Below are 14584 nucleotides of genomic sequence, written 5' to 3'. Positions count from 1 at the left end.
ATGAGTGTAGAAAAGCTTTTAAGAAATGTTGACTCACATCAACAACTTGCAGAGAAGCATGCTTGCTTTTTGGCATTTCCATTTATTGAAATCCTCAGAAAATTTGATGCTGTTGTTCATGCCTGCTTTGGGAATACACTCCAACAGAACTACTGTGAGCTTATTGAAGAGTTTAAAGCTTCCTATCTCAACCTTCCAAACACAAGTGTTACCCCCAAAGCACATGCTGTTTTCTTCCATGTGACACAGTTTATTGATCGCCACAACCACTCTCTGGGCATCTTTTCTGAGCAAGCCACAGAGTCACTTCACCACAACTTCAGTCTTCATTGGCAACGTTTCAAGAGGCCAGCCATCCATCGGGATTATCCCAGGAATCTTCGAAACTGTTTGATCGAGTATAACAGCAAACATTTATTTTGATTTCTATTTGTGGAAGAGACATTTAGAGTTAATAATTACATATGCTATGTAAGAGTTTAATAAAGGCTTGCTTCTTAATCAATTGAGTAGAATAATTTTGTATAAGTATCTAGAATCATTAATGTTTTTCACAGCTTGAATTTTAAAGCTGAAAGTAGAAAACTGTTTGTCTTTCAAGAATAGTTTGTATGTATTTTTTTTGGTTTTGCTTTGTTTAGAGTTGCAAACACATTTTATGTTGAAGAAATTTATATGTTATAATAAGATTTTTTTACAAGATTTTTTTAAAGAAATTATTTTTTTGTAAAATTTTTATTCTGAGCAATAAAATTAAAAACATTAAACTGATTTTTCTTTCTCGAACGATGATGAAAGATTTCAAAACCAACTCTAGTGTTATTCTACACATGTGTACTCTCAAACTTCCAAAGGGTTTTCTCGGAACAAGAGGTTCGAATTAAAAGTCATTTCGTGACACTGTGCAACCCAGACTGCCTTCACAAAATTGAAGAGCATAAAATTTTCAACATGCCTTCTAAGACTGTTCTTCAGAAAACTGCAAAGTCGTTGCTTTCAAGGTTTTTCCCCACTAAAGACATTGAAATCATGGATCAAGTAGAGAGAGGCAAAGGACAAAAAGGAGCTGAAGAACAACTTTCTCTTCAAGAAGAATTGGAAGAGGCCATCGAACATTCAGCCAAAAAGCAGAGACATAACTCAAATGATGAGTTTAAGGCCATTTTAAAAGAAATGATGGTCTTTGAAACCACCAGCAAAAGAACTGCAAATCTTGAGCTGTTATTCAGTGCTCTGGAAACTCTCACAACATCTCTCCCACAAGTGTTGAATCGGAGAGCATTTTCTGCTGCTGGACTATTTGTCACAAAAATTTGATCCAGAATGAGTAATGACCTACTTGACACTTTGTGCTTCCTTAAAGCCCATTTTTTGATGAAAAATAAATCCAAAAATTTGCAGTTTTTGTGTTTTATTCATAGCTATGTTTAAATTATGTTAAGGAGTCAAAAAAGCATGTTATTTCATAAGAATTTCTATTTTTTTAAATCATAAACAAAAGCAAAACTAGATAATCAAACTCCACGTCGATCGTCAAGGAAGGAAAATTTTGGTTAATTGATCGTTGTAAAACTCAAGTCTCTTTTGCTGTGGTGGCCTTCTATCCCTCCTTTCCAATTGACAAAGTTTCTCCTGTGGATATAAATATCTTAAACAACATTATTGATAATCCTAAAAAAAGAACTAAATTAACGCTTAGTGATGTACATGAAATGATCGAACTCTGCCACAACTAATGTTATTTTTTATACCAAAATGAAGCAAGATCTAAACCGAGTTCAGAACTTATATGATTGTCCTTGGTTATAGTCGCAGAGATATTTTTGCAGCATTTAGAAACAAAATCTCATATTATTGCTAAGATTTATCAATTTAAACCAAAGACTTACAGAAGGTAGGTAGATGAAAGTCATGCTAGATTTGACTTAATACAAAGTTAAGATAAGTTTTTGGAATAATTAAACAAACAAGATCCAGCAATAAAATGTACCTCAAATTAGTAATAAAATATACATAGAAACGGAAAATAATAAAAAATCCACCGTTGAATCCAATAATAGTAAGGATACTTTTAAAGGGTTTGTATTGTTCCACAAATTATCTTAATGATAAAATACAGTTTTTAGTAAATATCTTTGCAGAAAACAGACAATTAGAATAAAGCTTGAAACAACTGCTAAGAACTATATTCAGAAAAGAAACAACCTTTCTAATTTACATTATAACAGAAGCAGAAGTAAATATGCAGTAAAGCTTTCATGGCTCTTAAGAATAGGTTAAACATTTAAAAAAAGAACCTAAACCTTACAACGTGAGAATAAATTTTACTACACCACCTACCTCAGGAAACATCTTATGCAACAATAAGTCAAATTTAGTTCTTAATAGCAATCCCGGTGTCTACAGACTCATACGCTCTTTTAGCGGTATATACATTGGCGAAAACTTAAACGAGATCCATTCAACATTAAAATATTTATTTACGAAGTAAAAAGATGCATCTGGGGTAACCAAACATGTTAAAGAATGTAATGGTATGTTTGATTGTGTGCATCCCATAACACTAGCAATAAAATCAGAGTACGATAAACGTAAAGTAAGAGAGTCATTAGAAACTAACTACGCTTCAAATAACAGGAAATAAAACACGCTTCTAATAAACAGAATTAATGAAATAATAATGGCTTTAGATTTAAGTTCTTATGTAATCATTTATGCCTTCTTTTTAATGTCTTCATTGACGGTTTTAGGTGTCTATATATATATGTATATATATATATATATATATATATATATATATATATATATATATATATATATATATATAAATTATGTTAGTGTATTCAACAAGTAGAGTATTCATTAACTACATTAAATAGAAAAATAAATTATGAAAATTTTTTTAGAACGTTTCTTTTTTTAATTTTTGAAAAAAAGTAATTATTTTCTTGTCTGCATTTAGAAATTATTTCAGAATTTTTGATTAGTAAATTTTCTTCATTCAAGTGGCTAATAATTTCAAATTTTTCTTATAAACATAATATGTTTAATATATAGTTTTTAGAAATGATATTATTAGAAGGCTCTGTTTTTAGAATAGAATAATTAAAAATTATTTAGAATAGTTTAATTTAAAATTATTACTTTTTACTTTTAGTCGCCAAATATACTTCGTTAGCATTGTCTTTTTTGACTAACTTTTATGTTTACAAGTTTGCTTGTGGTTGTCTTAAAGTTTTTTTGATTTGCCCTTGGTTTAGCCAATAATTTTAATTTTGTGAGTAAACAATGCATTAGTAAAAGACAATTTTTATAAACATTTGCCATTCATAGGGCAGTCTGTTTTGTGCTTGCAACTACAATTTTCAGTAGTTTTACATTAAGAAACTCATTTTTATTAATTAATGGAAAATTGTTGCCTTTCATAATTTATATAATATTTTTTTAACAGCCATAGCAAACTTTATTTTGGTTTACAATTTGTGGAAATCAATATAGAAAGGAAAATATTTCTCTATTAACTTTTTAAAAACGCTTTTCCAAAATTAGTTGAAACATTTTTGCTAAATTTTGATAGAACCAAATTTAAGTTTGATTTCAAATCGCTTTTTTAGAATTTTTATTCCCAATTTTTGCTCGAAATTTTAAAATCCCAATTTATTAAGGGCATTAAAATCCCCTAATTTTAACTCGAAATTTTTAAATCCTTTTATTTAAGGGCATCTTTATACACGTTTAGAAGAGCTAGAAATGTTTGGATTAGAAGAGTTTTGATTTATTCCTTGTAAATTGAAATAAGAATTTGTTTAAGAATTTGAGGGGAATGGTTTGAATTTATATTGCTATACGATAATTCATCATAAGGTTTTTCATAAGGCAAATCAAAATATTCTGAAAGGTTTGTGTGATATTAAGAAAGTTCACAAATTTTAAATTGAGGTTTATTTTGATAAGGATGCCAATGATGACAAAATTCGAAAAAAAAAATTGAATTTTTTTTCGAATTTTGTCAAATTAAGGCCCTGTTTCTCAATTGTTGTTTTAGCTTTTTTGTTTAAAATTTTGTTTAAAATTTGCTGAAACAATTATTACGAATCTCGAATAGAATTAGTTGCACCAGCACAAATGATTATTACACTAAAAAAAATTATTAATCAAATTTTCAAAATTAACTCCTTTGCTGGCTACTAGCACCTTCAAAAAGTTAACAAGGAAATGCAAATAAAATTAAAATAGAAAAAATAAATAGTATTATTCGAAGAAACACAACTTTGTTCAGGCATAACGTGTAAACTCGTTATGAAGTTGAGCTCTCGTGAAACAGTAGAATCCTTAGATACTGTGGTAACCAGAACTTTGCGGGTGCAAGATGAACATTTTGGAGGTCTAGAATCTGAAAAATCAAATAATATATTTTTGAAAAAAAGTTTGCATCGATACCTGTGTCACTAAAAATTTTACTTACGATACTTGTTTTAGAGTAAACATTTTAAATGTCGCTAAAAATATAAAAAAAAAGTTTTTTGTTTCTTTACGAGGAATATAACAGAGAATTTGAAAAAATTTTTGAACTCATAAAATTAGACGATGCTTTTTATAAAAATGCGCTCATTATGGTAACCAGTAAAAAGTCTAAATCAATTAACAAATTGTTAGCATCATTGCATCTCAAATATTGTTGTTTGCAAAGCTTAAGAAGTATTACGTAAAAGTGTACATGAAAAAAAAACTTTAAAAAAAAACGAGCAAAGACCATATTTAATGGTCTACTAAAACCCTATTTAAGGACCATATTTAAGGGTCTGTTAAGGTTCCCTGGTTCAAATTTCTATTTTCAAATTACCTTAACGGATTCAACACTAATAGTGTAGAAAATATATTTAGACATCTACTACATCAACTTGATCATGAAATTCAACCTATTTCTCAAAATAGAATAAGTTTAAATTATAAAGAAGTTTCGATCAACTAACGTTATAATAATACAAAGTTATAGAAAAAACTTGTTTTAGGCAATAACATTCGAACAGAAATACGAAATCGTCATAGAATCGAGCCTAATTTTTAAGCAAATTTAAAAGTGCTGCCAGATAAACAAAAACTTTGCAATGATGAACAATTACAAACAACTCGAAATTGAGATATTTTTATTTGAAATTAGGAATGTTTAAATGTATATCATCTCATAAAGAAAAACATTTTAATTGTCACTGTAACAAATAGCATATTTTTAGAAATGAATCCATTAGAAAAAAAATGTTGCTATTAGCGAGAACATTCACAATATTATTGTGTCCGTTGCTTTCATATACATAAAACTTCTGCTATCGTATGTTTCCGAGTTTCATTTTAATGAAAAAGGGAATGAAAAATACATCTAAGGAGCTTTGCATTAAAAGCTTTACATAAAGTAGCGTAAAAAACCGTATTATTATTATTATAACTAGCAGTAAGCAGACCGTTATACGGGTTATTAGTAAGTAAATCATTAATAAAACCGGTTATTAGTAAATAAATCATTAGTAACAATTTAATTTTTATTTACTTTCTCGAATGAAATATTAAAAATTTATACATTTTTTCAGTTCTGCTCACTTTATTTTTCTTGGCTTCTAAATTAAATATAGCTCTTAGCTTCATTAAAAATACAGTTAACCATTTATTTTGAAATGTTCGAACATTGAATGCGGATCATAACAAAGTAGATATGTTAAAGTATGACTTGAATTATATGCATATATCAAGTCCTATTTTAAAAGTGCGGAAAATTGTTTGGGTAAAACATACGGAATATATTTTCTCTTAATTTTGCTTTTAGGTGAATTGCATCTAACTTTTTTTATTTTTCTAAGGGTGATTAGTAAAAAGCTTATAAAAGAAATGTCACAAAAATTATACCTAAACTTTTATGTATAAAAACTGTTTTAAATATACGGAAAAACTATAAGTTGAAAAATATATCCGCAATTTCGGAAAAGGCTTTTCCGAAATTTTATACGGCTGGATATCCCTCTATACGGCTTCTATAATAATAAAGCTTATCACATAAGCTATTTTTTTTTATTTAATAGTCAAGCAGAAATTTAAAAAATATATATATACGGTAAACAAATATATCGATTTACTTTATAGTTAACGAATATCAACATATATTTATTTCAGCATTTATCCAATCCAAATTTATTCTAATGCAGAAAATATTTAGCAAAAAATGTCCGAAATATATTTTGCCTTGCGCTTGTCTTAACTTTGCATTAAAATAACTAGATTTATTTGAAACTTTTTAATAATTTTTTTATAGATCAGGTTTACAAAAAATCAAGTGCTTTGACTCGACATTTTTGAAGTAATTGTTGCCCTTTACGCGAATACAAATTTGAGCAAAATCGATTAAAAAAGTATTTATGTAAAGCAAAGCAATTAGTCTAAAGCGCCGAGTAAAAGCAATTGCTTTTTTTTATTCATCTGACCCAATGAGCTAAAAAGGTTATAAAACAGGTATTAAAACTATTAAAACATTTTTTTAGACAAATTTATTTACATAATTTAAATAAGTAACAAAAATATTTAAAAAAAACCCTTTATAGAACACATTTTTTTAAAAAATAATTAACGTTGAAAGCACTTTTCAAAATTAGTTATAACAACAACCATCTACAAGACCGAGGAGCCAAGCGTAGCCTATTGTAAATAAAATTATACTAATATAATTAAAAATATTTATTACCGATAGGGACGACGCTTAAACATATATTTATAAAATTACGTGATTCCATATTAGTAAGAAGTTATTGAAAAGTAACCCAGCGGGCAGGACGTCCAAGGACGTCCATAGGACGTACTAAGTTCGTCCGTTCGTCCACGTCTAAAACGGACCTATTTAGACGTCCATAGGACGTCCAATGTTCGTCCGTTCGTCCAAGTCTAAAACAGACCTATTAAGACGAAACGGGTCGATTCTGATCCGGCCGAACGAACTATTTTATTTCAACCCACGTGTGTTTAAAGTAAAGTGATTCTCTTTAAAACTGAGATCATCTCCAAGTGGTGTTATTAAATTTTGCATTTATATATTATAATGGATTCGAAGCTTAGATTAACAAAAAGAAAAAATGTTTCTATCGATAAGAAAATACAAAGGTACGAGTGGGTTTTAATGTATTTTATATTTCAAGTAAATTTTTTTTTTTTTTCATGTCAATGTTTTGGTATTCAAATATATAATATACATTTAAATATAGTTATATATACTAAATATATAAAAATATTGTTAAAATTTATGCATGTATCTAATTATAAATATACACTGCAGTGTATATAAATGTGTGTATAAATGTATATATATATATATATATATATATATATATATATATATATATATATTTATTTAATATATATATATATATTAATATTATATATATTAAATATATATAAATATACATATACTTATATATATGTATATATATATATATATATATATATTAAATATATATAAATATATATTTATATATATATAATATATATATATATATATTTAATATAAATATATATAAATTTGTTTTGAAACTTAACACTTAAATAATTATAGTGTTATAGCCATATATAACATAAAAAATATAAAACTTAGTAAGATGCAGCCATATAGTTGCTTTTTACCTATTTATAATTTTTGTATAAGTTAAATTAATAGATTATTTATGTTTAGTAGAAAGCGACTTGCAGACTGGCGAAATTCTAGAAAAGCTGTCTGTGGATTTTCCTAATCTTTTATTCTAAATGAATATTTAAAAAGTTCAGATTCTGAAGATTTAGAGAGTGCAGATAGTGACTATGTATGTAAATTTGCTGCAGATAATGTTATTTATCCAAATGTAACTAGTGCCTTAAGGCCAACATTTAGTAATGGGGTACTACAAAAATATGTTTTTTCTTCTGATTCAATTATTAAAAATCAGATAGAGAGATTCACAGATATTAAAGATGGTGATCAGGAAGAAATGTATGTCTTTAACAATAGTGATATTGAAAAAGAACCATTTGTTACTTTTCAAAATCAAATAAAACTTTGGAGTTTAAAACACAACTGCACAAGGCAATGTACCAATGATTTATTAACTATTTTAAAATGTCATGGGCACCAGGAAATGCCAAAAGATGCAAGGACACTTTTGTGTACAAGAAGAGTTGTGAAAATAGCATCTTTAAAAAATGGAAATTTCATTTATTTTGGCATAAAAAAAGGTATTGAAAATATATTGCAAGTTCAAGACTTCTACTCTAAAATTAATCTTATATGTAATGTAGATGGTTTACCTATTTTTGAATCAAGTGCCTACCAAATTCGGCCTATACTTTGTCAATTTGGATATTTTAAACCTTTTGTTGTTGGGTTGTATGGTGGTGAAATAAAGCCATGTGCTTCTGAATTATTAGAAGATTTTGTAGAAGAGTTAAGGACTTTTAAACAGCCAGAAGAAATATTTGGTAAGATCTTCAGTATTTCTTTGTTAGCGATAACTTGTGATGCTCCTGCTAGGGCACTCTTAAAAGGCACAGTTGAACATACTGGATACTATGCATGCGAGAGATGCAATTTGCGTGGTTTTTATGTTCATGGTCGTATTGTTTATGATAAAAGTCACGAAACAATTGCAAATAGAAACAATGCTGATTTAAAAGTCGGATTATACTCTCAACAAGATAAAGATGGTCGGTGCCATCATCATACACGAACTCCACTGTTTGACATTGAAGGTTTAGACATGATTCAGGATTTTGCTCTAGACTATATGCACTTAGTTAATTTAGGTGTTATGAGACGTATGTTATACTACTACAAAGGTACATATTCCCAAATATTTGATGGTCGTTTATCAACACCTTATTTAAAAGAGATTTCTCATTTACTCACTAATTTAAATGGGAAGTTGCCATCAGATTTTGTGCGTCAAACAAGATCTTTAGAAGATGTCAATAGATGGAAAGCCACAGAACTAAGAACTTTTTTACTATATGTGGGTATCGTTGTTTTAAAGGATATTCTCAATCCTAAGATGTATAAACATTTTCTCAGCTTATCTTTAGCAATCCGCATGTTGTGTGAGGAGAATAATGATGTTAGGAGAACATATTTGAGCCATGCAAAAAAATTCTTGGAGTATTTTGTGTCAAACGCTCATGAACATTTTGGTGACACATTTTGTGTCTACAATGTTCATTGTCTTCTGCATATAACAGATGATGTTGAACATTTTGACAGTAGTTTGGATGAGATTTCTTGCTTCCAGTTTGAGAATTTTTTGCAACAATTAAAAAGATTAGCACGAGGTAAACAAAATCCTTTAGTAGAACTTGCAAAACGCTTAAGCGAACATAAATTAGATGATCCACGTAAAGAAAAATTAATAACTAAAATTGATGTTTCTAAGAATGCTTGTTTCATGACGAAATATTTTGTTGTTTTTGTTAAAAACATTTTACCAAACGATCAATTAGTTTGTGAAATCTACAAAAAGAATCGTTTAAACAATTTCTTTGACAGCTTTGTAGAATCTAAGATACTTAATATATACTATATCAAAAACAAAAATTGTAGTCTAGCAATGCAAACAATTAACATGCATGACTTACTTAGAAAATGTGTGTGTATTCCATATAAAAATAACAAAGTTGTAATATCTTTATTAAATAATGTGAATTTTTGAAATTGCATATTTTTTTGTTTTTTATGTATTTATTGAAGGTTTATACATTTTTTAACTATGAAGCTAATTTCTAGAATCATATATGTTTTACAAAAACATAAAATTTATCCTCAAAACAATTCAAAATATACAAGAGTTACAATTTTGCATTGATATATTGTACATAATAAATAGTAAGTTTAATTGTTATGACTTATTTGCTATTTAGTTTATAATTATCTAAAATTGTAGGTTGTACAGTACTGTTGCAATTAAAGAAGATGGTATTGACACTAAGACAGTAGTACCTACTCACTGGGTTAATGCAGAAGAAAGTATAGTATACTATCCTCCACGAGGAAAAAAAACTGTGGGTGTTTATTTATCTGAATGGGCTAGTCCAGAACCTGGCTGGCAAGAGTTTATGTTGTTAGAATTTATTTTGGAGTGTGGAAGTTATGAAACATGTCAGGCAATGTTAAACTTTTTAACTGAAGATGAAAATGATGATCGTCCTGGTAAGTGTATCTATTGGTTCATTTAAAAACTGTTTGCATTTTTTTTTTGTCAGATGATATACAGTTATATATTTTGTAATAAAGTTAATATTTTCAGAAACTTGCTTGTGTAGTTTCTTTGTTCAGCAAGGTTATTTTTTCACAGTTATAGGCTTGAGATAAGGTTTTAACAAAAATTACACAATAGTTACCCCTGGACCTTGAAGAAATTAGTATAATAAGAAGAAAAAATTGATAAAATAAGACCAATGCAATTTATGATAATAATGTATATAGAGCTTTAATATGTTGGGTATTTAATTGGTGTGTTCTGGGATTATTTAATTTTTTATTCTATTTTTTTTGATTTTATAGTTTCAAATATACTCAACCCAAAGGAACGAGTTCCAAGTCCAAATTTGAATGTTTTAAAGTGCACACCATCTGGTTCTTCATCACCAATTCAAATGGGTGTGCCACTTATACCTCCATGGAAAAAAAGTAAAGTGGGCTGTGTAATACAGCCAAGACCAAATGAAGATTTCCAACGATCATTGGATTTAGAATCGTACCACTTTAACAAAAATCCAACATCTTTCAAGATAGGTGATGGTGGTGTTTCATTTAAGGAAATGACAAATAAACGTAAGTTTTTGCATGGTATTAAGGTTTGTGATGATCTTTATTTCTCTGCTCTTATAATCTTTCTCTTTTAAAATTTTAAAAGCTAATTTTACCTCTAGTTTTATAAATGTTTTTTCCTGTTGGCTTCAATACAAATAAAGAATTTATAGTTAGAGTTTCAGTATGCCATGCTAATAAAACTAGAATTGTTGCAGCAAAATCAAATTAAAATTATGGAGCGATTGGACAACATGGAAACACAACCAAAAAGTGGTGCTACTGATGTGGGTGTCATAATTACAATCCCACATAAAGATATTAAGTGTTTTAATGAAGAAGAGGAAATTCTCAGAGCAAGTTCTAGTGCTATGAAAAACAAGGTATAAACATTAAACTTTTCAGGAGTATATTCTATATACTATTAAAACAGGTGATGACCACAAATAACATACAACAAAGTTGTATGTTATTTGTGGTCAACTCTAATGAAACAGGAATTTATTATGTTCCTGATGATTATTCAAGTAATGTTTCTTGTAACGTTAGTATATCGTGTTTGTGAAAATGTAAAGGTGCAATATAAAATTTAACTTTTACGATATTAGATTTTAGAACTTATTAGATTTAATAATTTAACAATTTCTCAGATCACTCAAATCAAAGCCATTGGTGGTGCAACACCACGCAAAACTGTGAAAAATGTTTTAAACCAGTTAATGGTGCCACAAGTGCAAAACTTATTTAGTAAAGATGGATTGAAAGGCAAGCTAAAGTTTACAGCTACAGAACATTACAAGTGTATTAAAGGTGAGGCAATCATTGTATTATGTATTCCTAAGTTGAATTAAAAAAAAAAGTTATTTTTATATTTACATATAAAAATAAAAAATTGTTTATATAAAAACCATTTCTTTGTTCAGAAGACTAACAATTGTAATTTACTTTTTTGTTTGTTTAGAAGGCTTAGTATCTGAAAGAACCGGTTATGATGCCGCAACTATCGAAGCCCTTGTTGGCGATTTATTGAAGCGGGCGTTGCCGAAAGTAAAAATAGTTAACGATGCTGACGTTGACGATGATGACGAAGAAGAAGCAACTTAAAATTGTTGCTTTGTAAATTTATTACTTTTGAAAGTAAATGCTTTTTACATATTTCAGTTGTTTTTATTTTAGCACACCTTTTTATAAGCATTTGAAATTCTGATCAAAGTTTTTAAAATAATATTTATACTCTGTCACAGATGTAATTCTACCTAGACACACAGATATATCTAATTAGACTATCTAGTTAGACATATTTTGAAAAATATTTTAGACGTCCATGGACGTCTAAAATATTAGAAATTATAGACATAGTTGTCCAAAATGGACGGGCGAATGCCGTTTCATTTAGTCGTCTATAGGACGTCTTATGGACGTCTAAAATGGACTTCCGTTCGTCCAATTTTAGACGTCCATGGACGTCAATAGACGTCCGAAATGGGCGGACGAGTGCCGTTTCATTTAGTCGTCCATAGGACGTCTTATGGACGTCCAAAATGGACGTCCGTTCGTCCAATATCGGACGTCCATGGACGTCTTATGGACGTCCGCGTGCCCTCTGGGAAATTAGTAGAAACTAAAAATCAGCAATATTGAAAACGCAGTGGCTACAGTAGAGGCTGCTGGATCTCTAACGCCAACTGCTAGAGTACGGGTTGGTCTGGGTTCTAATAAATTAGTCTCTACGTGTCCGTAAATAATAACTAAATTTTGAAAGTGATAAGCGGTGGGAATACGCAACAGGCGACACAAATTGCATGTCATATTAATATATTGATATAAGTAACTTTAATTTAAATGTACAGCAGCTGTTAAAAGATGGAAAAAATATAATTTCGGCTGAGTATGTCAACTTCTTCGTCTAGGGAATCGTATTTGCTAGATCGCAGATGTATCTTTTCAAACACTTTCCTCTGTTGTAGCAACCAGGTTGGGATAGATTGTCTGTTTGAAGATAGCCACGGAAAATTGAAGAACTTCTCGTGTGGCAGTGCAATTGTTCTAATGCACAGTCATGATCGAATGTGACCGTGAGTGTAAAGCTTCTTGTAGCACAGTTTCCAGTTTTTGACTGGTAGATTTCTTGATTTGAGAGCTAGTTCCCCATATTATCCCGTTCAAGCGCTCTACCTGTCCATTTCTTATTGCATTATAAGGCGTTATTCTGCTAGTTGCAACACCTCGAGTATATGGAAAATTACAAAGTTCCTCTGTTATTAGAGAGCTGCCTCTGTCAGAAGTAACATAAGCAGGGGTGCCAAACAAGGAGAACAAGTTGTTGAAACACTTTAACGCCGAAGCAGAGGAAGTCAGAACAAGGAAAAGCAAATGGAATTCGCAAGAGTCCGTCAATAATAAATTGTAAAGATATAACGATTTTTAGTTGATGTTGGAAGTGAGCCTTTGAAATCTACATTAAGTCGTCTAAATGGTTAAATTGCTTTTATGAGGTGAACATTAGGTGGTTTTAAAATCGAGGTTTAAGTTTACAGCAGGTGATGCACTGGTTTACGACAATTTCGATTTTTTTTATGGAGTATGGTAAATTACGATTGCGGACAATTGGTTCATTTTTGTTATGCCTGGATGACACAGAGAATTATGGAGCTCTGCTAACTTTAATTTGTTATTACATATATAGGAACATATTAAATTTGTGTTTTTATTGTTAGGTAACTTTTGATTTAATAGGGTGGAGCATGAGGAATGTGTTAAACAATTAGCTGCTTGGTTATATTTACTTGGTCAATATTGTATGTCTAGCTGTAGCAACCGAGATCAGTACGCCTCCGCACAATTATGTCGTTTTTAATTTTGTCTTAATAGTTCTGGTTGAAGTCCTACAACTCTTTGTATTGACTTATTGTTTAACGTTAAAGATAACTTAAGTAGAGGCTGTAATCTATCTGGATCCGGCTTCATACTATTATGAGACAGTACTTAACTGAACAGATTTTATAGAATTGACTAAAACTACGCATTTACTACTGCTAAACATAAGCTTGTTTTCCTCAGCTGCTTTGTATAGATTCTTTAATTAAAGTTGTGTTCAGTTTGAGTCATGCCAGCTACCGTAATATTATTTAAATGTGCAAAGGTCTGTTTTAAAGAGCTTTCGATTATAAAATTGTCGATTTTCTTTAAAAAACAGACAACTGCATTTGTTAGCCCTAATGGCAAACAAGTAAGTTGGTACAACTTGCCATCCGTTTTAATCGCTGTGAAACGTTTATCTTGAGATTACATTCCCCATCCTCCTCCTTAGTTAAAATGGGTGCGGTGAGATTAATTTTTAAGTGAGCCCCTGAAATACATAGTGTTATAAGTCACTCATATCTAGTTTTGAAAAACAGAGGCATTTAGTATCATATCATAAATCATCAAACCGTTTTAGAGGAAGTAAATAAAAATAGCATTATTATCGATATCATTAGACTTATACCACTCTGCCATGTAATAGAATAAACAAAATGCGAACCATTGGTGGCAATAACTCAAAATATTAAAAAAAGTGACTTATACCACAATGCATCTCATGGGCTCAAATATCACTTTGTTTGCGTTGTCCTTGCTTAGTTTTATCTGAAGATAAGGAGTTGATTTTAAATAGCTTCTTGTTGTAAAAGGCATTTCTTGGAAAAATTTTAAAATTAATCACATAGCCGTGTTATATTGTTTGTTGAATAGGTACATCAAAACATTAGGTAAAGCACCTCAAAAATGATGATACAGCACTAA

General features: G+C 29.6%; 1 protein-coding gene across 1 annotated transcript; it reads left to right on the top strand.

The window, feature by feature from the left end:
- Positions 1–6939: 6939 nt before the first annotated feature.
- On the top strand, positions 6940–11956 carry LOC136082256 (uncharacterized). The gene is made up of 6 exons (XM_065800858.1): positions 6940–7140; positions 9936–10201; positions 10556–10825; positions 10979–11184; positions 11452–11611; positions 11763–11956. The coding sequence occupies exons 1-6, from the start codon at positions 7079–7081 to the stop codon at positions 11903–11905; spliced, it is 1107 nt and encodes a 368-aa protein (XP_065656930.1). The 5' UTR covers positions 6940–7078; the 3' UTR covers positions 11906–11956.
- The last annotated feature ends 2628 nt before the right edge of the window (positions 11957–14584 follow it).

This window comes from Hydra vulgaris, chromosome 07 (assembly GCF_038396675.1).
Source record: "Hydra vulgaris chromosome 07, alternate assembly HydraT2T_AEP".
Taxonomy (NCBI): Eukaryota; Metazoa; Cnidaria; class Hydrozoa; order Anthoathecata; family Hydridae; genus Hydra; species Hydra vulgaris.
This window is presented reverse-complemented; position numbering and strand designations above follow the sequence as displayed.